General features: G+C 45.7%; 2 protein-coding genes across 14 annotated transcripts; one reads left to right on the forward strand and one right to left on the reverse strand.

The window, feature by feature from the left end:
- Positions 1 to 4: 4 nt before the first annotated feature.
- LOC136111138 (cyclin-dependent kinase 11B) lies at positions 5 to 11,885 on the forward strand. Of its 8 annotated transcripts, none has more exons than XM_065855072.2 (20): positions 5 to 63; positions 492 to 622; positions 1,280 to 1,395; positions 1,473 to 1,597; positions 1,976 to 2,114; positions 2,678 to 2,808; positions 3,970 to 4,092; positions 5,209 to 5,307; positions 5,412 to 5,546; positions 6,312 to 6,377; positions 6,918 to 7,093; positions 7,506 to 7,596; positions 8,423 to 8,544; positions 8,817 to 8,922; positions 9,143 to 9,264; positions 9,512 to 9,619; positions 9,919 to 10,035; positions 10,297 to 10,445; positions 10,790 to 10,979; positions 11,424 to 11,885. In XM_065855072.2, exons 2-20 carry the CDS (start codon positions 512 to 514, stop codon positions 11,514 to 11,516), a joined length of 2,319 nt encoding a protein of 772 aa, XP_065711144.1. In that variant the 5' UTR covers positions 5 to 63; positions 492 to 511; the 3' UTR covers positions 11,517 to 11,885. The 8 variants fall into 8 exon arrangements, with proteins under 8 accessions (XP_065711144.1, XP_071654549.1, XP_071654550.1 ...); XM_071798444.1 differs by lacking the exon at positions 5 to 63 and adding an exon at positions 375 to 396; XM_071798446.1 differs by lacking the exon at positions 5 to 63 and adding an exon at positions 375 to 396 and having other exon boundaries at positions 6,924 to 7,093.
- Positions 8,352 to 25,174, reverse strand: MMP23B (matrix metallopeptidase 23B). Of its 6 annotated transcripts, none has more exons than XR_011735586.1 (10): positions 21,665 to 24,749; positions 20,400 to 20,576; positions 18,997 to 19,142; positions 17,860 to 17,999; positions 16,595 to 16,762; positions 15,810 to 15,974; positions 15,085 to 15,195; positions 14,321 to 14,447; positions 11,394 to 13,618; positions 8,352 to 10,621 (listed from the first exon to the last, which is right to left on the reverse strand). XR_011735586.1 is itself a non-coding variant. In XM_071798452.1 (10 exons), the coding sequence occupies exons 3-10, from the start codon at positions 20,568 to 20,570 to the stop codon at positions 13,444 to 13,446; spliced, it is 1,203 nt and encodes a 400-aa protein (XP_071654553.1). In that variant the 5' UTR covers positions 20,571 to 20,576; positions 24,836 to 24,933; positions 25,035 to 25,174; the 3' UTR covers positions 10,252 to 13,443. The 6 variants fall into 6 exon arrangements, 5 of the variants coding, with proteins under 5 accessions (XP_071654552.1, XP_071654553.1, XP_065711150.1 ...); XM_071798452.1 differs by lacking the exon at positions 21,665 to 24,749 and adding exons at positions 24,836 to 24,933; positions 25,035 to 25,174 and having other exon boundaries at positions 10,252 to 13,618; XM_071798451.1 differs by having other exon boundaries at positions 8,352 to 13,618.
- Positions 25,175 to 25,257: the final 83 nt, after the last annotated feature.

The raw sequence follows: 25,257 nt of genomic DNA on the forward strand, positions 1-25,257 counted from the left end.
CCGGCGGGCGGAAGTGACGCGTTTGTCCCGCGCTGCTCGGCCCAGTCTCCGGTGGCGGCGGCGGTGAGTGGGCCCAGCGGGGCCTGGGCCGCAGCGACGGCTCCGGGCGGGGAGGCCGGGGAGGAGCGGGGGCGCCGGGCGGGGAGGCCGGGGGGCTGCCCTGTCACCCGCGGCCGCTCGGGGCGAGGCCGCCGAGCAGCGGTTCCCGTCACCCTCCCGGTACCGGAGCGGTACGTGAGGGCCGGGCCCTGCGGCCGCCTCAGGGAGACACCGGCCCTGGACTATGGACGGTGCTTTTATTTGGCCCGAGCGGCTTCTAAGCTCGGCTTATGGATTTCAACCGTTCTTTTCTGGTTCAGCATAAGCCCCGCTTGACTTTACTCAAAGATCCATTAAGTGCGTGTCTGATGTAAGAAGTCAACCTAAACCAGACAAAGTGTGCTGGACTGTGCGCTCTGTGCAGGTTTCATTAACGTCCTGTTGTTTTTCAGATTGTTTGTTTTTAATTCAAATGGGTGATGAAAAGGACTCTTGGAAAGTGAAAACTTTAGATGAAATTCTTCAGGAAAAAAAGCGAAGGAAGGAGCAAGAGGAGAAGGCAGAGATAAAACGTATGAAAAATGTAAGTTGTTCTTTAACACATAAACTTTTCCAAGGAAACCTGGGGAACTTCAGTGCCGCGATCCTCGTTTTCTGACCAGAACGAGGCTTCTTGCCCAGTCAGTGGTTTTTCTCTGTGCTCTTGTGTGTGTTTTGCGTGATCTCTAATTCCAAAATGTGACAAAAATACAGCACTTTGCTGAGGTCCCATTGGCCTTGTGCTGTATGCTGTGCTCTGGTTCAAAGTTGTTGGTTAGAAAAGGTAAAGAAATTGATGCAATTAACTGGAAGTTGCAGTTCAAGTAAAAATCTTTCAAAGATCTTAAAGAAGAATGGGTTTAAATAATCGTTCTTCAATAACTGTCATGTTACTATTTGTTTTTGTGCAGCTATGTACAAAATAACATTCTTTTGGAAAAAAAACCCATAGTAGTTAATGCAATCCCCCTTAATCATTGTTTGTCTAATTACATTGAACTTACAGAAGTCCAGCTATAATTGCAATCAGACTGTATTTGGCTGCTTACAGCTATGAGATCTCTGCCTCATAATTCAGTGTATGTTAGTGGTGGTTTGGGATGGCTTTTGGGAATGGAAGGGGACCATTTAAATATTTTCATTTTGTGACCTAGAAATTAATTGCATTTTGTTCTCGCCCTTTCTTCCGTTTCTGGCACAGTCCGATGATAGAGATTCCAAGCGGGATTCTCTGGAAGAGGGGGAGTTGAGAGATCATCGCATGGAAATAACAATTAGAAATTCACCTTACAGGAGGGAAGACTCCATGGAAGACAGGTTAGTAAAAGAGAATAACAGTCTGTTTGACAGTCCATGTCACCTTCCTGAGTTTATTAATTTGTCTTGTGTTTTAGAGGAGAAGAAGATGATTCCTTGGCTATCAAACCACCGCAACAAATGTCACGGAAAGAAAAAACCCATCATAGAAAAGATGAGAAGAGGAAAGAGAAACGTAGACACCGTAGTCACTCAGCAGAAGGTGGTTATTACTACACGTGTGTAACGTTTGTGGTGGTTTCCCAAGGTGAAGCCGAACAGACACTATGTAGAAAGTAAATAGCGATAACTACAAACTAAAGAAAACACGTTAGGTGGATAAGACAAAGGAACTTAAACTTGCATTGTTTCTTTGATTTCGTGTAATGCCTTTATGGGAATGACACGGGTTTGTATGTGTTTGAGATCTTAGAATCTGTCAGTTTCCCAACAGCCTTTCAGATCAGGATTTTTCCATTTAGAAAATAGAACATTCAAGTAGGTTACCATAAGTTTCATATTTTCTAGGTTTGCTTTTTAAAAATAGGAGCGCCAAATATTCTGAATAGTAACACTCCAAAATTCGTTTTTGTTTGTTTAGGGAAACATGCCAGAGTGAAAGAGAAAGAACGGGAACATGAGCGTAGGAAGAGACATAGAGAAGAGCAGGATAAAGCGCGTCGTGAATGGGAAAGACAGAAACGGAGAGAACTGGCAAGGGAGCATTCCAGGAGGGAGAGGTACACACGTCCCTCCTCCCCGGGACAGACCGACAGACGTGGGCAGCGTCCTCCTCTAAATCTGTCTCTAACCTTTCATTGTTCTAAAATAACATACAAATTCAGAGCAAGAACTTGTGCTGCCACAGCCATGTTCCTGTGACTGTGTTGTCTAATGAAAGTGTGTTCTGGACTTTTAATTACCTTTGTAAGTGGCTTCATTGCAACAGATACTTCTAGGTGAATTCATTGCAGTGTGTCACTATCATGGAGAAAAAACAAAGCAGCACAAACCAGATTTGCATAGTACCAGGGGGTTTATTAACTGAACTTGCTTAATTTCTGTTTAATCCTGCTAAGGGTGCAGAAGTTCCTGTGGTTTAGAGCTCATGGTCTTTGTCTTTGGAACACTGTTTTTAAATGATCAGCTGAAAAGCTGCATCTGGTTTTGACTGCTGTGCAGTCAGTGATGGTGTGAGTGAAATCCATGGCACCGTAGTTTGTTACGGCAAAACAGTTTTCCTCTATTTCATAAACTGAATTTGCCGTGGGCTGTAACGTAACAAAAAGTCATTATTTTCCAGAGATCGTCTGGAGCAGCTCGAGCGAGAGCGAGAAAGGAAAATCAGAGAGCAGCAGAAAGAACAAAGGGAACAAAAGGAACGAGAAAGGCGAGCTGAGGAAAGGCGTAAGGAACGGGAAGCCAGAAGAGAAGGTAACTGTCTCCGTGTGAGTGTTGGTTTGGCTCGCTGTCTGCTGACGCCATGCTGGGATGGAGGGATGGAAAGTGGGTTTTACCTCGGTCAGTGCTAGGATTTAAAAAAATCAAAGCTGAGGTCCTTCAGTGTGGGATAGGAAAAAAATCTTTAGTTCTATATGGGGAAATAAAACAATGTCGCATGCCTTAAACATCCCAGCATATTGATGGGTCTGTGAGACTTTCTTTGCCTCTCTCCATTAGTCTGGTTTCCTATAGGAACAAGATTTATGTAACTGACATTGTCTCTGTGTGTGCGTGTTTGTGTATCCGTCACGATCTGAACTCTTTGGTGAGTCTAACCTAATTTGATAGAGATGGAAGTCTCAGAATTAAGTGTTTTAAGCATTTGGGGGAAGTAAATTGCCAAGGGAGGGTGAGGGATCATGTAAGCACTCCAGCCGTGGAAAAGGCTGTAGTGGAGTCAAGTGCAGCAGATCCGATAACCGAGCAATTTAATGTCAATTCTACACATGAACCCTCACTTTGCGCAGCGTATCAGGTACTTGCTGTCTGAGGTCAGATGGGCTTTGTTAAAGGATCTCTGTGCCAGCGGTCAGAGGTAAAAATCAGAGCCCGCTCCTGTGATCAAGTGATGAAGATGGTTCAAGAGTAGCAGAGGAAGCCAAATTTACTGCTGTTCTTTCTAGCTTGGTTCATACTGACCAGCTCGTTTTTGTGCTTGGTATTTACGCTGATATTGCTCAATCTGTCTGGCCTTTCGTTTTAGCTGTTTCTATTGTTGTAAATGTTCTGTCGGCTCCTTCTAAACTTTAGGTGGTTTTATTCTTTTACGTATCTTCCTGATCTGTCCTCTTCTCTCTCTGGCATTCATGCCTCAGTTTCAGGGTGTTCCCGGTGTGGTACGTGGGGCATCTTGCTTCTCTTTCCCAAGTATAGCAGTGCCTTTCTTTGCAAATGCATATTTTATTGTGCATAAGGTGAATCGTAGTCCTTTGTTCTCCTAGATATAGTTAGATTCCACTTCCACTCCTGCCCAGCACCCTTTAGTTGGCAAGGAAGAATGAAAAGCGTGCAGAGCAGGTGGTTGTGGCAGACAGAAGTATTGTCATTAGGGCAGGGCGATGTAACAATTTCTTCTGGTTTTGTTTTCACTAGTTTCTGCACACCATAGAACAGTGAGGGAAGAATATGGAGACAAAGTAAAAATGAGACCCTGGAGTCGCAGCCCATTACGACAGCAAAGAGACAAGCTTGAGCAAGCAGATAGCAGGAAACCAGGTAGCATTTGCCACGTTATCATGTCTTTGCCTGCGGGTTAGGAGGAGATCTTCGGGGTAGTGTTTAAATTTGAGTGGGAAGCTTCAGTCCCTGGTGCTCTGCTGCAAGTATTGTGCACTCAGCCCAGGCGGCATCGCTCTGGGATGTTCCTGGATATGTATAACGTCCTGTGTTCTAAAGCAGCGCTGTCCTGCAGGTGATTGTGCAAGTGACAAATTGAACAGATCTTTCCTTTCTTAGTAGGAGCAGTAGTAATGTTAAAAGTTTCACAGTGAGTTACTTCATTCAACAGTGAAAGAAGCAGCTGACTGAATGTTTAAAATGTTGTAGTTTGATTCCCTGGCAGATTAAAAAGGGATTGTTTTCATTAGCTCCAGTTGGATTTGTTGCCAGGATCCAAGCTACCTGAAAAAGTTTCCCTACAGGGATCAATAGAGTTGAAGCATCAGCGATATTGTCACCGTGTAGAAAAAAATAAATGCTTAAGGCAGTATTCTGGTTAGACAGGGAATTCTGTTTTCTAAGCCAGAAAATGGTCTTTCCCTGGCCTAGAAGGTCCTGTGAGTAAAGAACTTGCACAATTGACATTGAAGTGTCTTTGGTTAAAGCAGAAGAGCTCCGTGTCTGCCGTGTTGATGTGTGTGGCTGTACCAGTCAGTGTAAGTGTTTAAAAGCAGCAGAATGTCCCACCCGAAAGCCCAAGTGCAGGCGCTCAGTCCCTTGACGCTGCCGTCTGACCGATCTACGGCCGTTCTCACGTGTTAGTTCATTCTCACACGTTAGTGAGACCGTGTTGTGGTGACACCCGTGACCATGTTACTGTTTCATTTATTTATTAATTGATTTTAATTAATCTTCAAAGGGCTTAGGCATATGTCACGTTTAAAAACCAAAAGTATTGCACATTTTTGGCTGTTGATCCTGCACCAGTGCAAGTCAGAAAAGCCATTTGTCTTTTGAGCAGTCTGCAATTTTTTGTTTTAGGGCCCTGTATTTTCAAACCAGCGTGTTCAGCCCTAATTTAATGTCCAGAGCAAGTAAAGCGGTGATCTGGGTATTCAGAGTCTTACAAGTGATATTCAGTCAGCACCCTGTTTGTAATTTTTGTGATCTCAGCAGTAAAAGAAGAGAAACCAGAAGAGAGAGATCCCCTTTCTGACCTGCAGGACATCAGTGACAGCGAGAGAAAAACCAGCTCTGCAGAGTCTTCCTCAGGTGATTAAGTGCAATTTCTAGATGTAATTAATTGTCCAGTTGTCTGTTGAGGAGCTGCTGTTGTTAGAGCGTGTACTTAGTTGTGTTTGGTTATTCCTGAACAGAATCTGGATCGGGCTCGGAAGAAGAGGAGGAGGAGTCCAGCAGCGAAGGGTCTGAGGAAGAGGGAGAGGAAGAGGAGGAGGAGGAGGAGGAGGAGACGGGCAGCAATTCTGAGGAGGTGTCTGAGCAGTCAGCCGGTGAGGGACATAAAGCACGTCCTAGAATGGCGCATTACGATCCTCTTTGTTATTCTGTATTGTTTTATTGGAAGATTTTCTCTTAGTCTGGGATGGGCTGAGACCTCACAGGTCAAGATAACTATAAAGAAAAGAACCAAAACAAGTCCAAGTCATGTTCTATCCTTTCATAGAGAGGTGATACCAGTTCTTCATCTAAGAAGCTAGATTAGAAAACTGAAAGCCATTTTTGTCTTGCTAAGCAGTGTAAGGCTAACAGTTTGAGTCATTTTGTAACAACAAATACTCTGTAGAGAACAATTCTGCACTGATTTGAGGGCTGGTGAAATACAAATGTCACTGTCATTTTCAATTATTTTTCAGTTGCAAATTTCAGGGTCTTTTTTCTTGCCAGTACAAGTAGATGAACATAATAGTAAAAGCTTTGGTAAAAAAGTCCAATTACAGCCGTTGTTGTAATTGATGAGTAAAGAAAAGGCACCGAAGCATGCTCTGATGGCTGGGTACTTTTCTTTAAAATCAATTACAGTTAATAAGCAAATATTCTGAAGTTTCCTGGCTTAATTTATTCACCTGCCCCCATCTCTGAATTCCCAGATAATTGGTAAAAATTGTGTTCCCTGTTGGAGGCCGGAGGTGCATCCCGTGGAGTCAGGGGAAGCGTTTGGTTGCCAAGTGAAACAGAACCATTTTCACGAGTGATTTGCCCTACAAGCAGCTCCAGAGTGTTGAGTTAATTCAGTTGAACTTGGTTCTGTTTTGCAGAAGAGGTGAGCGAAGAAGAAATGAGTGAAGAGGAGGAACAGGAGAATGGAAACCACATCCCAGTTGGTACAGTGCAAATACTGAATATTTGAGAAAGTGGCTGAATTTTTGCATTTAAAATCTTTTTCTTGTTGCAGCTTTGCCATCGTTCTAAAGCGTCCTATATTGGGCATTTTGGGGCCATTCTCATGTCAGAATCAGGAGTTCTTTGAAATCTGTTCAAATGTTTAGGGGAAATCAGATCCTACTCTATGAGCGAATGTTTCCTTCTTTTTTCATTGTGAGTGTCCTGTCCTTTCATCAAAGCAGCTTTGCAGTCAGAATGAGAGATGCTGCTTCAGTTTTCTCTTTCATTCTATTAGTGTAAAGATTATTTTTCTGACGTGTTGGCAATTGTATATGCGAGACTGGAAATGAGCTCTTGAAAGCATCATCTCAAAGCGGAGAAATGAGGCTTCTCATTGATCTTTACTGCTACAGTCACTGAGGTGGTGTAAATCGCATGCCTGTCTCTTGCAGTGATCAGTGTTTTGCTACCTTTGCGTGTCTGAAGCTGAGTTTAATTGTTCCAGACGGTCTTTCTGTGACTGATTCTGACTTTTGAAGTTACAGAGTCGAGATTTGACCGCGATTCTGCGGGGAGTGAAGCGGAGGAGGAGGAGGCTGGGGAGGGCAGCCCGCACTCCAACGCCATGACCGAGGGGGAGTACGTGCCCGACTCGCCCGCGTCCTCCCCCATCGAGCTGAAACAAGAGCTGCCCAAGTATCTTCCTGCGCTGCAGGTACAGGATCCTGTAAAGGGTGCTTGAGAGAATCACAGGCAAACGCATTTATTAACTTCATAAACGCGTGTTTGTGTGTGAGATCGTTTATGGGAAGAACACGCCTTGCTGACTCAGCACCACCAAACGCATGTTTCTGTGTGAAATATCGCTGTCTTTTTTTGAGGGGGGAAAAAATGTGCATGGAGCAAAAAAGAGATGAGTCTTAGATCCAGGTAAGAATGTAATAATACATTTGAAACTCCAATATGTTGGTGTCGCTATCTGGAAATAGGTGCTTCAGAGAGAAGAGTTCTGTTCACATGCAGAGAAACTGCTGGGTGGTTCTTCCTGTAGCCAACAGTGAAGTGTATATCTTAAGAAAGACATGCGGGGGAGTAAACGTCTGTCTGTCTGTCTGTCTTTTTTTCAGGGGTGTCGTAGCGTGGAGGAATTTCAGTGTTTGAACAGGATTGAGGAAGGAACATACGGTGTCGTGTACAGAGCAAAAGACAAGAAGACTGGTCAGTACAAGCCAGCTCCAGTTACTCACTTTGGCTTGAAGGCTTCACTTGCAGCTCTTTGAGTTCAGTAGTTTCTGGCTTGGCCACACCTGGAATATTGTGTCCAGTTGTGGCCCCTCAGTTCCAGAAGGACAGGGAACTGCTGGAGAGAGTCCAGCGCAGCCACCAAGATGCTGAAGGGAGTGGAGCATCTCCCGTGTGAGGAAAGGCTGAGGGAGCTGGGGCGCTGGAGCTGGAGGAGACTGAGGGGGGACTCATTCATGTTTACAGATACATAAAGGGTGAATGTCAAGAGGATGGAGCCAGGCTCTTCTCGGTGACAACCAATGATAGGACAAGGGGTAATGGATTCAAAATGGAACGTAAGAGGTTCCACTTAAATTTGAGAAGAAACATCTCTCAGTGAGGGTGGCAGAGCCTGGCCCAGGCTGCCCAGGGGGGTTGTGGAGTCTCCTTCTCTGCAGACATTCAAACCCGCCTGGACACCTTCCTGTGGAACCTCAGCTGGGTGTTCCTGCTCCATGGGGGGATTGCACTGGATGAGCTTTCCAGGGCCCTTCCAACCCCTGACATTCTGTGGTTCTGTGGGATTCTGTGGTCTTGCCTGTCTGGTTAAACTCAACAATCTTTTGTTGCTGGTGTTTTAATTTTTTTCCCCCCCTTTGCTCATGTGAGACTGACTCTGCTTCTTGCTACAACACAATGTCTTGACTAACAGTTTTCATTCAAGTTAAATTAATGACAGAACACTGAGAGACCTCTTAACGTATGTTTTATTAGCTGTGCGATGGGAGATCTGCAGCTCATAATTCTGTTTCCTTTGCAGATGAGATTGTGGCTCTGAAGCGCCTGAAGATGGAGAAGGAAAAGGAAGGTTTTCCCATCACTTCTCTGAGGGAAATAAATACGATTCTGAAAGCACAACATCTAAATATTGTCACAGTCAGAGTAAGGCCACAACCTGCTATTTCAGATGTATTTTTGCTCTTGAAATATTGCTTCTTGGCTTTTAAAATGCTTTATAAAATGTTAGCATTTGTAGTAGAGCTTGTTTCTGCAAACAGTTGTATATTACCTGCAAACTGTATAGACAGTACTTGCCTCTGCGTAACCTGATGTTTTGCACAAGTGAGTTGTGGGGTGTTTTTTTATGAAAAATTCCGTTTTGCATGGTTTTGAATACTGTCTGCTTGTTCTGATCACTTGTTTCTGTGTCGTAGGAAATCGTCGTAGGTAGTAATATGGATAAAATCTATATTGTAATGAACTACGTAGAACACGACCTCAAGAGTCTGATGGAAACAATGAAGCAACCATTCCTGCCAGGTACTGTTTGCCATCATCTCCTCTCACTCTTCAGACTGGAAAACTGGCCAACAAAACCTCAGTGTCTGTCCAGATTAATTCTGCTCCGTGGTTTAACTGCTCTTGTTCTGTGCCATATTTTTATGGTGCAGTCTGTGCTGTGCTTTTGACCCCCACCTCCTTTTCTGTTTCTGATATATTTATTATCTTAAACGCATTTGGCTTCTTGTTATAATTTCAGGTGAAGTGAAAACCTTGATGATTCAGTTACTGCGAGGAGTCAAACACCTTCACGACAACTGGATACTTCACCGAGACTTGAAAACTTCCAACCTGTTGCTCAGTCATTCAGGCATTTTAAAAGTAAGAATTGCTTTTAAAATACATGAAATCCCCACACTCATGAAAAAGCTTGTATTGCAGAATTACACTGCATTATAGCTGTAAAAAGAGTGAAGTTCACCGTTTAAGAGGCTGTCCTGCTGCCACTCTGAGTTTTATGCTAGGATGTGACAAATAAGCTGGGTCTAGTGAACACGGAGTTCTTTATAGCGATAGTAAATGGTATGGTCAATGTTGGGAATGTTGCTAATGACCCATTTTCATCGAGGTTGGCGATTTTGGCCTGGCGCGGGAGTACGGGTCCCCACTGAAGCCGTACACGCCGGTGGTGGTGACGCTTTGGTACCGGGCACCGGAGCTGCTGCTTGGAGCGAAGGTATTTTATCATTTATGAACAAAGTACGAGTATGCTTGATGCTGATTTAGAGGTAGAAATTCTGAGTCTTCAGTATTATTTTTCCTAATATCACAGCTAAAAAGGTTCATCTGCCAACAGAGGGTGGTGACAGATTGGTTTTTGAATTATTTTACTGGAATGATCGTGTGTGTTCTGGTCAGAGCGGTGGGATCCTTAAAAACAAAAACCCAACCAAACCGACAACACTCCTCTCCCCAAACAACTCAGTACAACTATCCTACTGATTTTATAAGGTCTATTCCATTCCTTCTTTTCAGGAATACTCGACGGCGATAGATATGTGGTCAGTGGGGTGTATATTCGGAGAGCTCTTAACGCAGAAACCGCTCTTTCCGGGGAAGTCAGAAATCGATCAGATTAACAAAGTTTTTAAGGTAATGTTTCTAAGCTCTCTGGATTCTAACTGGCTGGTTTTAGAACAGCAAGAAATTCAAAGTGCTCGTTGCTTTTTGACAGAGATTCAGCCTCAATAAAAGGCTCATTACTCTGATGGTTGTTTTAGAATACTTACAGTAGGCTATGAGAGGTGTTTTGTCTGTTTTCACTGGATGCTTAACAGCTCCTACAGCTACATCATGAATAGGCAAAGGTTGCACTCCAGAATGAGTTTATTGAGGAGATATTTTAATTTACAGGATCTGGGCACTCCAAGTGAAAAAATCTGGCCCGGTTACAACGAGCTGCCGGCAGTGAAGAAGATGACGTTCACCGAATATCCCTACAACAACCTCCGCAAGAGGTTCGGGGCGCTGCTCTCGGACCAGGGCTTCGATCTGATGAACAAGTAAGCGCTGGAGCTGCGTCCTTGGGAAAACGTGATCCCGTGTGGGGACGGGACTCGTGGTGGAGCCTGGAATTCAGTGCATTTAACCTTAGCATTCCTTGCAGTGCTGTTCCTCACATCGTGCTCTCAGCACCTGCTGCTAAACCTCAGTCTGAGATTATTGTTGTACCTATATCCTAGAAGAACAGAGAAATGTTTTAGTAGCAGCAAAAGTAGCAATCTTGTTTCTTTCCTAGATTTTGATAAAAATCAGAAAATTCTAAGTCTCGTAAGAATGTAAAACTTTCAGGCTAAAGTTTTTCTTCTTTTTGCCCGTCTTTTCTTCCCTATTTCATTCTTTTCAGCTTCTTGACGTACTACCCAGCCAGAAGGATCACTGCCGAAGACGGTTTGAAGCATGAGTATTTCCGAGAGACTCCCCTTCCTATCGACCCCTCCATGTTCCCCACCTGGCCAGCAAAAAGCGAACAGCAAAGGGTGAAACGTGGCACGAGCCCCCGGCCACCGGAGGGGGGGCTCGGCTACAGCCAGCTGGTGAGTGGAGCAGGTCCAGACAACCAGAGTCCTCAGGTCCTTGGACGTGTCCAAATCCCCCATTTTGGAAAAGTTTGTGTGGGCAGCGTTTTCTGAGCCTTCTGGGGGTTGGGATCCTGTGACTCCCCTGTACTTGTGTGAAAAAGACACCATAAAGCCCAGCGGTCCCTCTCCCTTTCCAAAGGGCATGGCCAATTACTGTTGTGGTCACTGAATCAGAATTTCAGTATGTAATCTAAGAAATTATACCTGGTTTTATCACAGTGCAGAACAATTTTTCTTTGCAAAGCATACACTGTTTTACACTTTCAACTAAGCTTTCAAAGCTGCAAAGTTATTTTTTGTAAAAAGATCCAAAGCCTGCTAAGTTTGTTGTTGAGATTTTGGTGTTGGTAAATGCATCCGCACACTTACTGACAAATGAATTGTGCTTGGTTTTGACAGGGTGACGATGATCTCAAAGACACAGGTTTTCATCTGACCACCACAAATCAAGGAGCGTCTGCTGCGGGACCCGGGTTCAGCCTCAAGTTTTAAGCTCAACATGAAGGAAAGGGGAGAAGAATAAAAAGCCCCATTCCCGTGAGTGGATTTGTGAGCGCCACGGTTCTGTTCTTTGCGTCAGGGACACTCGATGTTGTTCACGTGTGGAGAAAAGTCCAATGTCATCACAGATTCAAAGGCTCTTGCTGGGTGTGGAGTCCTAACTTCTGCATTCCATTAGCGGACTGGAATGAACCTGAGAAGCCAAGGATCGTTACCAAATCGGACAAAGGAAAACTTGAAGTACAATCCTGGAACAGCTTCTGGTTTACTTTTAGTTTTTTTGTTTTGTTTTGTTGGGTTTGTTTTGTTTTGTTTTTCCTTGTACATTTGTAGAATTAAAATACATTTTTAATTGTTTAAGCGTGCAGGATTTCAGTTCATCACGTGCAGCAAACTTGGATGTTGGTGACGTTATTAGAGGGGGAACTTATTCTCCCACTACCCTCAAATCTGTGCTGATGCTACTCCAGCAGATTGCCAGCCTGGGCAAACAACTTCTAGGTTTTATTTTCAATTTATTTAAAGTAAATTGTATGTGTTTGAATATAGTCAGGGCACAAAAACCATAACAGTTCCGAGGTTTTCTTTCCAGCGAGGCTGGGTTGGGCTCAGTACTCACAGTATTTGAGCCGAACCCTGTTTGTGTTGTAAACGTATTTACAATGGCACTGGTGCAAAAGAATTAATCTATTGCTTTACAAACCAAAAAGATTTAATATGGAGAATTGAAGCTTTATTTTCCATAGAAAGTTCTTCTAAATATTCCTTTTCCAGACCAAGAAGAGCTTAGCAAAGCTGATGGTTTAATGCCGTGTTCCAGTCCTTTCTCCCAGGATGAAAGACCAGAGGAACTGTGCTGGAATTTCACATCCTTTGAAGTCTCTGTTTTCTAAGGCAATCGCTCTCTTCTGGGAACAGGAGGATTTAGAAAATACCAGGGTATTGGTGCAATCAGAACTGGGTGCCAGTCCAGTAAAAGGATTAACTTAAATTATAAACATTCTATCAGTTTCAGCACATTTTAAGAGTTTTTCTGGGTAAAGGCCTTGGAACTGGAACTCAGATGTACCAGAACTGTGGTAGATTTTGAAACCAGTAGTGTTGTGGTGTTTTTTTCATTCCTGGGCAGGAATGCAGAACTGTTCTATTCAGGCCTGACCTCTTGCCTTGTACTGAAGGAGAACCAGCTCTCTCTCACTGGTCTGGTAAGTGAACTGTCCATGATTTTAGCACAATTCCTGACGTGCACGAGGCTTCGCCTTCCATACTAATGCTATTTTCCTGTTGGACGTGGCACATTTACCTCATCCCTTGTGGGACAGTGATGGAAATTACGTCGTCTCTGGTGAAGGAGCTGAGATCAGACAGCAAATGCCAAGGTGTGAGGAGCTGCAGCTGGAGGTCAAGAGTCTATTGGGGTAAGAATACGTGAGTCATAAATACAAACCCCAGGAAAGCTGCTGAAAGATGTCCTGGGGATGCTTAAACTGAACACGTTGAAATGCGGAATGCAGTCATTGGAAAAGGTTTGTGACCAATACATCCTCCTTCTGACAAGTAAAGACAAAGCAATATTAGGGCTTACAGTGTTTCCCTAAGTTCTTCTATTGCTTTGCACCAGGATCTAAAAAAAGTCAGCAAAACACAGATATAACCGCTCACCTTCCTTCCACACCCTCTGCTGCAGCATCAGCCGTTCATCCCTTTGTTTGAGGAGTTTGTTCTGGTTTCCAGCAGTCCACACTGATCCAGAGTTTAACTGCAAAATCTGACACTTTAACATGTTTTTTTAATTCTCTGTATAGCACATACTTGATACAAGTTTTACATTCCAGTAATCAAGTCTCAGAGTCTCTTAAGGAAATGTTTTGAATTTGCAACAACCGGCAGTGATCGCGTGCCCATTCCAGGGCCTTCGTTAGTGCTTCAGTCTGATTCGCCAGGAGTAAGTAGTCAGGATTCTTTCTTTTTTCTTTACTATACAAGTGTAAGTTCCTTCATTAATTGCATTTGCAATGATGCTCATGTGATCTTCATTTAAGGATAAGTAACCTGGATATGAGTATTCCAGCAGCTCCTTGTCTTTGTACCAGCTGTCAGAAGAAAAAGAATAGGTATTATAGAAAAGTAATACAAGTGATGGAATTTAAACTACAAACTGTCCAGTACAGTGCAGGATGTGTTCATGGTTCTTTCTCCTAGTAAGTTTTGCTGAACGAGTTTGCAGCACAGATGGGACGTTACCAAAACCAGGTTAGATTTTGCCGTGTATTTCAGGGAGGTGAAGCGGTTCCAACAGGGCACTATCCTGAGCCATTTAGGAGCTCGAATCTTACCGAAAGCTGATGGGAATTTGGGTCCTCAGTCTAAACTAACTCATGACCTTGGGCATATCTCTCCGGTTTAGATACAACCAGAGGTAAGACGCTTGTACATTAGTAAGAGCTAACCAAGTAATTAATTGAAAGGGTAAATTTAAGACTCTATTTTTTTGCAGAATATGGGCCAGGGAATTTGACTTGATGGTAAGAAAGACCTTTGTGCGGTGAACTGGATTTTATCCTGTTTCAAGCCAGCTTGCTGGTTTCTGACAGCTCTGCTTTCAGCCCAACCGCCTTGCAGTGCTCTAACAATATCTGCACCCTCCTTTCTCAGCCACCACTCTTTGGGCGCCAAACGAGAGTGACGCGCTCCAGAAGCCAAACTTTATGCTCTTTTGTCCTCCTTCCTCATCCTTTTCGGTCTGCGAGCTGCAAAGTCTCCTACAGGACTGGAATAAATAACAGAGCACTTACTAAACTTTGCCTTTTTTATGAATGATCTTCTGGCCGCAGCGGAAGGTGACGTTCCTGCCTTCAGACACCGTCTTGGTTTTTGTCCTTGGCGGGGGCAGCGTAGGGGGGACCGTTGGAAACGGGAATTCTGGCCACAGGTGAGAAAGAAACGGCAGAAATTAGCAGAGCCCATTGCCAAGCGTCCATCATTGCAAAACACTTCCACAGGATTATGTTCTCACCTAAGGAACCTTGAAGGCATTTGAAAATGCCTCCTACTGAGCAGTTTTGGATAGACCTGTAACATTATTCACATGCAAAGGTAACGATTTTGTGGCTTGTAAACGGACAGAGGTGGATGAAAATCAACTTGCCTGTTTCATATATATGGAAGAGTATATGAACAATCACATAGAATACATGAGGTTTTAACTATCTGACTGCATCTTTGCATTAATCTGGTCTAAAAGATACCCCCACACTGGAGAAGGAGGTGCTAGTTATACAGAATTTAGAAACTCCCTCTCAATGGCTCAGTTAAACTAGAAAAGAATGGGACAGTTTAATGTTCTAGTCCACAAATCCTTAAATGTAAAAGCTGCTTATTTCTAAGCCTTGATCTTGGCTCAAATAGACGACACAATCTGTGCTTCTCATTAGAGCTGCCAGCCTCTTGCCTCCGCCGCTCTCTAGTGTGGAATTAAGACCCCGCCTATCCCTGCAAACTCTGCTTAACTTGAACCTCCTCCCTCTGTGCAAACCCCACAAGAAAATGAGATTGATACCATAACAGAAGTCGCAGGTAGACGGGCAGTGCTTTTTCATCAGCTTCTTGCGTTTCTCACAGAAACCTTTTTGCGCCCATGATGGGCACATGAATAATCTGTCTTTACATCCTGAAACAGAAAGAAAAGGCATGAGAGGGATTGGGGTATAGACCGTTCCTTTGGAGAATCAAACTTCACCTAAATCAGATTGAATCTACACAAGAAGCAGAGCGCAGTGCTGTTATTATATGAGCAGTGAGCCAGATATTGAGCTGTTTTCATGCAGTAGCATCAGTGATTCAAGAGCTGCTGTTCCAAGTCCTACACCAGATATCGTTTGAAGAGGAGCAGGCAAATGTGGCAGAGCTTGAGAGAATCTTGCCACAGCCTGTTCGGTTTTCAGGGAGATTTATCATCTTGTATCAACGCATCTGAGTCCAGCCTAAAGGGTAATTAACAGCTCTTTCCCTCCCCCTCTGCATGTTTTTCCTTTCCCTTTGCGCACCTGATGTTTGAAAATGTACAAATGCAAGTCAGGGCACTCTGTGGCTAGAACTGGACTTTAATTGTTGTATAAGCCACAGTACAAAAGACCCAAAGAGTCCTTTTAACTCTGCTTTGCATAGAAAAGGAGCAAGATCCCTCCTGCCTACTGTTCCTGCCAAACGTGAGGGTCCAACCCCATGAGAGCCCCCCAGGATCCTGTGACCCCCTCAGGCAAACCTTTGCAGCCCCTTCCTCACCGTACAGCCGGTGGATTCCCCAGACCTCATCCTGAGAAATGGTCTTTTTCCCGGTCAGGGTGGCATTGATGTGCATGAGGGCGCTGGGGTTCAGCGAGTGCATGAGCCCCAAGGCGTGCCCAATTTCGTGAGCTGCGACGTGGACCAGGTCGGTGAGCCAGACGCCTGCAAGGGAACCGGAAAACCAGCGGCACTGAATCGCGAAGGGCTTTTGCTCATCCTGGGTTAACACCACAGGAACGATTTGAGCACCGGGACGAGAAGGACAAAGTCTCTATGTCACCTACAAATCTCCTCTTTTCATTTGTAGAAAAGCAGAGTATCATACTTTCAAAAAAAAGTACTGAATTCGTCGTATAATAATGGACTGAATTTGCTACTTAGTAAGGGATCATCTCCATTTAAAATTAGGTTCGATATTGCTTATAAATAAATAAATAAAATAATGCCAAACTATAATAACACAGTTTTAGGTGCCCACAACTGCAAAAATGACCCAGGAAAATTGAACTGTAAAGAGCTGTGCCAGTAAAATCACACAGCCCTTCTCTGAGCTGCACCTGCCTGGGCAGATATCACTACTGAGGATGTGGCTGAACTGTTATGCCCACTGCATTGTTTGGGAAGAAAGGGCCCTGCCACCCAACACGGTCCCTCGCAGCGGTTCAGTCACATAACAACACGTCAAACAACTCCCACACTACAGAAAATCACAACCCTTTCCGTTGTCTCTTTCCCACGTTAGATAAATCCAACCGGCACTAATGCTGTGCTCCCTGTGTCACCTTTCTTCCAGCTGAACCGCGTGTTCCCCAGGATCCAGTACTCGTGGTCGTCGAAGTGGATTTCCCCGTGGGGCGGGAAGAAGGCGTGGGCGAGCTCCCCGGTGGGGCCGTCGAAGCAGTGGTGGATCAGCGACTCCAGACAGTCCGTGTGGTTGATCGAGTAGAAGCCTGCGAAGAACAGAAACAGATTTAGTGTACTGAGCAGGATAAACCCGCCAGGACACAGACATCTGTCAACTTGTGGTATCTCACATGTTTTCCACCCTGCAGAGCCAGAAAAGGAAAAATAAATGCAAAGCAATTGTCAGGACTGATGATTGTGATGCAAACTGCTCAGCCCTGCGATGACCCTGGATTTAGAGCTGTTCCCAGAGGACACAAATGAGTCCTTTGCGGAAAGAACGCTGAGCTCTTTTTGCAACATCGCATGGAATTTGTTTTTTGGGGAGGGGAAGAGCAGTTGGACAGTGAGATGATAACCCCAGGATGCAATTGTTCTGGTTTGAATATCAATAAACAGCCTTAGAGCCGTAGCTGCTTGGCATCCTTTTGCCAACATGGTGGTGGTGTCGCAGTGAACCCCATGGCTACCAGACCGGGGCCACCCGGGCCCACGTGTGGCCGAGTGGCGTCACCAGCACGAGATCGAGGAGCGTGTTGCGAAACAATGGTAAATCTGGTTATTGCAGCGCTGCTGCCATCTGCACAGGAAATCGTTACTTCACACAGACCGTAAATCCCAGGAGGAATTCACATCTGGGGTTGACGCTAAGCAGATAACGCCTCAGCTCGCACGTCTCCATAGGTCTGAGGAACTGAGGAGGTAACTGCTCACAGCAGAGGGAAAAGATGGGGCTTCCGCAGGGCCAACCAATGGGAGACTAAAACCAGAAACAAGCTGGAATCCATCACTTAGCTCTGTGTGACCTGGGGTTTGTCATTTCACCTCCCAATATTCACCTTCCCAATCCACAGAACTGAGAAAAACCTGTCCCAGCGGCAGCTTTTGAGCGTTAATTCTCATCAAATACCTAAAGCTTCCCGACTGGAAGATTTACAGACAGCGTTAATGACGATATTAACATTTCCTTAGAGCAACTAGAAGTAGTTTTTCCATCTGACTCAAGGCAAATGATGCCCCAAACCTCACCCATGAGGCCCTGCTGAGCCTACACAACAATCTCCCTCACAACTCCTGCTTTACACACTGGAATTCCACAAGTCCCTGGTGGAACGAACACGCACAATCGTCCCACCAGCCTCACCTATTTTGAGGTCGCTGGCGGCGTGGCGCGGCACTTCTCTGAAGCTGAACGGCGAGACTTCGCTCCACATGCGGAAGGCGGCCGCCAGGCCCCTGCGCGTGTCCCTGGCGTTGATGAGGTTCCTGGGGAAGGACAAGATCCTGCGGGGACACAGAACAACGTCAGAAAACGCTCTTCCCGTCTCAAACAGCGGCTCTCGAGGCTGCATCAGACAACCCGGCCTTCCCATTCACTCTAAAAGGTTCAAGCTACTCCTGTTTTGAACTGGATATCAAGAATATTTAATAAACCCCCCCCAGGGACTAATATTTTACTGATATTCTTTACAGTCATGTGTTCTGGACTATGGCTTTTGTCCTTCCTCAGGCACATCATTTTAGACAAGGAGCGCTGCACAGTGTTGCTGGAAAACAACTGCATTTCAACAGCGGTAACTCCTGTCCATCACACTTAGGCTACAATGTATGTGCACGCACTGAATTAGAATACTCTCCATCAAAAAAAGAAGCTATTTACCTTGAGAAAAATCCCATTGCTTGGGAGAGAGACTCATGAGAGGTTTTTGCTTAGGCCGCAGGTATTGATCCAGCTGAACTGCAAGAGAACTGGTGCGGGACGGCCAAACCCCTGTTTGTATCACGGAAATGCATCGATGGCCCCTAGAAACTCACCTTGTCCCAAAAGAAGATCTGCATTCAGGAAATTGCCTGAAGCGAAGCAATTGGGAAAAGCTGTGTATATTCTAGTATTCCCTCTGGCTGTTTTTTAGCTATGCTCTTTATGTTCTCCCTCCGTCCCAGCACATCCTAAAGGGAGCAGAAGGTTTCGTATCAAGCCAGGCTGTTAATGAGTGTAAACCTGGATAATTCAGACTGTTTGGGATGAGCGTAAAGGGAGATTTATGTTCTCTGCTCAGAGCGAAGGAGGCAGGTTGATGCCACCCACTTGTTCTTTGGGCTCCCAGCAGAACTGACCCCACTGGGAAAGTCAATATTGTGGAAAAACTCCCTACTTCAGAGCGGCTTTAGCACTCTCCATTCACTACCAAATAGATGAGCAACATCCATACGGTTAATATCTATACCCAGGAAAAACGCAGAGCCCAGCATCACTCTTAGAGCTCGTGCAAGTCCATACTTGTACGTCAGGTTGAAGTGGTCCCATTTCAGCTGCCCTGGGGTGATCGTGTATCGTTTTCTGCGTCCCGGAGGCTGAGGTGGGAAAGCCGGGCTGTGAAAAGCAGAGGCGCTCGCTCCATGAACACCAGGGGATGCGGCATCTTCCTTAAAAGACAAAACAGGAGGTTGAAAGAGATGGGAGAGACGGTGAAAACCTACCAGGTCCGGGGTGTTTGGAGGCTGGGGAATACAACAGGCACAGACGGAGCTGGATCGAGGCCACGGCGAGTTCTGCAGCTCTTCCTGGAAAGTTTTCATTTCCTTTGCGTTTGGTTATTGCTCTCCAGCCTCACCACGGGAGAAATTAAATATCGGACAAATGAGTAAAACAGGCAACGCTTTGTGCAGAGCGCTCTTTATAGCGCTGCGCTGTGGATCTGAAATGCCTTCCAAGTAAATAGGAGCCCTAGAAACCTTGGAGCGCATTGAAAGCCGTCATACAGTAAAAGACAAAGTTTGGTGACAGGTCTGACTCAAGCTGTAAAAGCCTTTTAGTCTTGAGCAGTGGAGGTGAAAAAATGGGACCCAACACACGTTATTCACCCTGTGCAGTCAGACCTCCATTAATTTACTTAATTGAGCTGTAATGAATATAATTAATTCCCCTCTCTCACTCCTAGTCATGCAGTTCCCTCTCATAAACTGAGCAGTAACGTGACTCTATGACTTGGTAGCAATTAGCAAGAGCACGTGATGCAAACAGCGGCTGCTATTGCCAGCATCCTCATAAACACAAACAGCAGGAGAGGATGCGAGCGCCTGGAGGAGATTGGGTTTTTTAATAAAAGATAAATTTAAACTAAAAGCAAAAATTAAGATGGGATTCTGAGAGCCCCAGAGCCTTGCTACAGCTCCCTCTGAATACCAGTTTGTCCCAGCAAGTCTTGCTAATAGATGGACCTTGAAAAGGAGTTAATAGCAGTGAATAGTTCCATAGGTCCAGCATTAACTCAGTGTAGCTCTGACACCGTGAGCTCTGCCTCCGGAGTTCCCAGGAAAGCTCGGCTGCCGCAGAAATCAGAACATCCACTTGCCACATCACACAGCGCTGGGAAAGCAAAGGTACCCAGAACAGCCAAAGCTCCGAGGGAAAACCACCCAAGTCCTGTGTGCGTCGGTTGCCTGCAAGCTGCACACACACCTGTAATACTTGACTCTACTTGGATGCGTAATTACCTTCCGGGATCCTTCGCAAAAAGGGATTCAAACAGCCATAAAGAGATTTAGTTGCCACAGAAGTTATTCACATATTGTTTAGATTGCTTTCTGGGTGTAACCATCTTCTAAAAAGAATACACATCACATATATTTGATGGCCCCACTCCCCTTCCAAGCATTCGAGAATGAGATCCTTTTCCCTACCTGACGCTCCTGAACTGCAGCTCCGGCTGGGTGTCCCACAACAGCCAGCAAAGCCACCGCAGGGACAATGCAGAAAACGCCCACCATGGCTCTACAGCCATTGCTCCTCTTCTTGTCAGCCGAGAGGAATCTCTTCCTTCTCTCTGCACAGAACTGTCCTGCTTGGTCCATGTCGTCCTTTAATACAAAACCATTAAAGAGAGATGTGACAGACACCAAGACATCGTCCTCACAGAATGTGCTGCTAATCCTTTTGCTCACAGTTGCATTTGGAGCAGTTGCGAGCAGCTCTGCAGCTCCTGCCAAAGCTGTGCAGAACCACTGGAGTTTCAAAAAGCCCTAAGCACAAAAATGCAGACTTTACATTGAGCTGCTTTCCAATGTGCCAAAGATTCTCTCAGCCTCTGCCAAGAGGTTTCATATTTCTGCAGCTGAACGTTGGGAAGCAAAGCAGCAAAATGAAACAAGCTGCGATGGACATAAAACCCTTTAACTGAGTGGATAATCAGCAGAGGACAAATCTGCACTTGCCAGCTCTATGTAATGAAGATTTGGGGGAGGGGGCAGCAAAAGGAATCCAGAAGCCAGCATCACGCCCTTGGAATGTTTCGTTAGGGATGCTTAACGCTGGAAGAGCTGCCACTTGTCAGGGGCTGTGGGAGCAGGATGAAGAATGAGATGCTGTGAGGGAACAGGCAGCCGGCTCTGCCCGGGAAACAGGGTTACAAACTCAGGCAGCAGTGAATATCGACCCCCTCATCCATGAAATTTGGCAAGTGACCTGTAAAGTTACGGTGTACCTGGGAGCTACCCAGCATGGGGTATTCATGCTGAGAAAGAAGTATTTTCAGAATCATACTGATTTTGGGTACCTCAGCAAGATGGACTTGGAGGAATGCTCAGCTTGTCTAACTGTTCACCTCTCTACGGCATCTCCAGGCTGCCGATAACAGGTCAGCTCAGGACTCTTTAAAATCTTACTCAGAAATGCCCAGGTTTTCAGAAACAGCTGCACTTTTCCGCCCGGTCACCGAGTGCTGGACACTCCCGATCTGCGGTGTCCTCGGCCAAACAGCTCTGAGCAGACAGGCAAAGCGACCCTGCGATCTCCCTGTTTCCCAAGCAGCTCCCAGTAAAGCAGCGCTGGCTCAAAAGAAAAGCTCTGCCAGCAAACAATATCTGGAGCTTTAGTAAAAGGGCATTCTTGAGGATCTCATTGTTTCCGAATATTTATTCATGCAGCCAAGGCTTCTTCCATGACTTACTGAAATATTCTGAAGGGGACAGAGCTCAGACTGTATATTAACCATTCATTTTCTTGCGCCACGTGCTGCGGAGATGATTCATGACCCCTGTGACATTTAGGATCCCACCTCCCCGGTGAGTAGCAGGTTACACCTTGGTGGATCGGAAGAGAGAGCCGGGTTCTTGGAAAGCACATTGCCCACTGTCCCCCCGGGGAAGCGCTGGGAATGCACTGTGCCCATCCCCAGCAAAATTCAGCCTCTGTGCGTCCAACTTCACCAAACCGGCTGCAGAACGCTTTCAAAACTTCTAAAACTTAAGCCAAATATTTGCTCACAAACCAGCTCAGCAGCGAGGCCAAGACAAATCTCAGTTATTGTGGCAATGAGAGTCAGATGGGGAAAGCTCTTCTGCTGAGGTATTCAGAACTTCGAGATGCAACTCGCGGAGCTGAGGGAGACACGTGAACTCCACACCGTGCTCCCTAACGATGCTTCAATAAAGTCACCGTGCATCTGGGCTCTTCAGTGCACGGCCCTCAGTGCCGCTGCTGGTAGAAAAGCCAAACTGCAGGTTTAGACTTAGCTCGTTAATACTGCAGTGGTTGAATTTGAAGCACAGCTCCCTTCTGTAGGTATCATAAGGATTATTAGAACCAGAGCGAACATCTGTTGACATTTCATCCCTGTTTCCTGCCCCGGGTTAAGAACATCCTGGCTTTGCCAAGACATAATTGTGCCTAAAAGACTCTCAAATGCAGCCATTGGTGGCCTCAAATCTACAGCACTTGTCAGAATTTAAGCCTCGTTCAGACACTTCAGACAAGTCCCAGAGTCCCCTTTGCCTGCGCCAAGGGAAAGACGTTAGTCAGAGCTCTAGAGATTTATCTCTGTCTTCTCCAATACCTGAACATATTCTCCCTGCTCTATCAGGCAGCCTGAGCCCCCAAACGACACCTTTTCTGCAAGGGCAGAAACTGCTGCTGTGACTTCGGAGTTCGGATGAATTTTAGCGGTCTCGGGTTCTCGAGTGTGGATATTTGGTTTGGAGTACAGGCAAGAACCGTCATCCTGACTATATTTGGACAGAAAAGCATTCCTGGCTCTGGTTTCTGCACAGCGTCTCAAAGCAATGGAACACATTACACTTTGAGGGAATCCATCTGGTGCAACGGGGAATGGGAAAGGAGGGCAGGGAACAGAACCGACTGCTTTGTCCTCACCCCGTCGGCAGCAGCGACCTGGATATCATCGCTGGGATTTCTAAGCAAACACGGATGCACATCCCAAGGTCCCTGCATGCAATAAATGTCACATGAAAAGCTCTAAACAGCTGTCAGGAGACAATGAATGTTGTATAAAATCCACCAACGGTCGCCTAGAGGCTATGGAGAACATAAAGAACTGGATCATTTGCACAACACAACGCACTTTCCTTGTTAAATCACCTCAGTCTTGCTTTGCTATTTTCAGTCTTAATTGCCGAAATGTTTAAAGTGGGGCTGACATATCAAACACAACATATGGCCGCCTTCCCAAGGGCGAGTTTTAGCTCGAAATAAATGCTTTCTCAGTTCCGTGGATTATTCTTAGCAATGCTGAATGAAGGGGAGGAGAGAAATGCTAACACAAAATGTCACTTTAGCACTATTTCTAAATGGTTCTCATTTGCCACATTTAAAAGGAAAGTTGGCCCTGGTGCATGGGCCAGGAATCCCATTGGCACCGCTTTGTTCAAGTCCCCAGGATGATGCAAGAACGATCTATTACAACATATCTATATGCACCACAACATACCTCATGCTAAGAGGCACTACACCGAGAGCAACCATTCGTGCTGGAGCTGCAGCTGTCTGAATACCCCAAATAAACCTCACCTCTCACAGAACCTCTTATTTAATCATGGATTAAGTGCATATTATTCCACACTGGAACAAACCGCTCTCATTAGCTTCCCCGTCATGAACTGGGGGTTCTATACGGAGGTGGGGAAGAATAAGGACCCGAGATGTGATGGTGTCCTATGGCTCACGGCGTCCGCGCTCCATCCCTCGGGCACCAGTCCAACCCAGCGTGGGCAGGGGAGGGAGCACACGCAGCTGAATGTGATTTACCACATATTGGCTCCTTGGTGGCCCATGTGAAAAGAATTAGCAAATCCCCATATAGCTCCTATTTTAAAAAGCACTCACATATTTATCCCTGCATCTCACAACTTGAGGGGGGGGGAAGCAAAAACAACCACCCAACATTTTTGTGTGGTTCCTGTGGGAACGGCCGTTAAAACTTGTGCTTTTTCAGTGGGTCATGCACTAAAAAGGATTTGATCTGGTGTATCAAGGAGCAACATTCCCCAGGGAGGCGGAGAATAAAACTGTTCTGTAGTCCCCAAGCATCCTCCCACTTTCTATCACGCAGCCCCTCGTGATCAGCATCTGCTGATGTTCCTAGAAAAATCCACGCTCTGCTGAATAGCAAATGAGCCGAAAACAAGGGGTTGCTCCAGCTGGCGAGGAAAATGGAACATTTTGCTTAACTGTCAATTGGAGCTGCAGCTCTCAGAAGTGCCTGCGCCGGCCTGACCTCGCGTTACCAAAGAGACGTGGGCCTGACCTCAGCCAGAAGCTCAGCGGCCCCATCATGGCCACGTAGCAAGTAGAATTTCAGCAATGAAACGAGGGAGTTTTTCTCAATACACAGAATAAAGTGTGCCCATAGTAACCATTGCTTCCCTGGGTGGGGATGTTTTTGGTGTTGCTCTTTGGTGGGCTGCATTAATGAGCTGTAATCCACTTGTGGATGGATGGATCCTCCTGAAATCCTATAGTGGGAACACAATCAAACGAGGGATGGGTTGTTCTCCTGACCGGTCATCTCCCTCTCCACTCCCTCAGTCTCACGCTGTCTGTAAAACGCAGCGTTTTGGCCTCGCTTCTAAAGGAAATGCTTTAGAAACCCTGGTTCCGAGTACGAGATGAGCTATATTTAAAGTTTTTACACCAGAAAGACTGAGCAAGATCCTCCCCTTTCAAAACCATGGCTGTACCTTGCACACAGAGCTGCAGTCGGGGTGGCAGAAGCCTCAGGGAAGACAGTGGCTCCCCAGCACGTCTGTGGGACACCAACCGGTGACAAACACCAAGCAGAAAGTCCCACTGTCCACACGGATTAACCGGTTGGCCAAACCCATACCTGGCACACGCGGCATCCTCTCGCCTCATCGCGTTCCTGGGGCTCCAGTGACCACCTTGGCTCTCCTGGGTCGTGGTGCAGCCATTCCCTTCTTCTCACTAGGAAAACGAAAGGGTCAAAACGGTGCTGAGCGGCTCAGCTCCTGCTCCTCCAAAGCAACCACAGCAAGAAGAGGGAAATGAAAGAAGAAACTCCCAACCTGAAAGTTCTCTTTACAAGCAGCAGTTCTCAAGCAGGTATATTGTGCTGTGCAAAATTCCATCTCTATCTCAGCCATACAATGAGTTTCAGATATGAAAACAAGCTTGGGAGATCCTGAAATGGAAAAGAATTGAAAAAAATAAAAACATAAACTTAAGGGGAGCTCTTTTTTCCCCTATGAAATCTCTTTTCATTACTCAGGGGAAAAAAAATATATATAT

The sequence above is a fragment of the Patagioenas fasciata genome, chromosome 23 (assembly GCF_037038585.1).
Source record: "Patagioenas fasciata isolate bPatFas1 chromosome 23, bPatFas1.hap1, whole genome shotgun sequence".
Lineage (NCBI taxonomy): Eukaryota > Metazoa > Chordata > Aves > Columbiformes > Columbidae > Patagioenas > Patagioenas fasciata.

Coding starts and splice junctions, on each gene's coding strand:
- MMP23B (XM_071798451.1), bottom strand. CDS start 21,709: ATGGTTAATATACAGTCTGAGCTCTGTCCCCTTCAGAATATTTCA. Junction 18,000..18,996: donor CACTTCAACCTGACGTACAA/GTATGGACTTGC, acceptor GTGTCCCCGCAG/GATCTTGTCCTTCCCCAGGA. Junction 13,619..14,320: donor CATAAAAAAGGCAAAGTTTA/GTAAGTGCTCTG, acceptor TTCTTCTGACAG/CTGGTACAAAGACAAGGAGC.
- LOC136111138 (XM_065855072.2), top strand. CDS start 512: ATGGGTGATGAAAAGGACTCTTGGAAAGTGAAAACTTTAGATGAAATT. Junction 2,809..3,969: donor ACGGGAAGCCAGAAGAGAAG/GTAACTGTCTCC, acceptor TGTTTTCACTAG/TTTCTGCACACCATAGAACA. Junction 8,545..8,816: donor TAAATATTGTCACAGTCAGA/GTAAGGCCACAA, acceptor TCTGTGTCGTAG/GAAATCGTCGTAGGTAGTAA.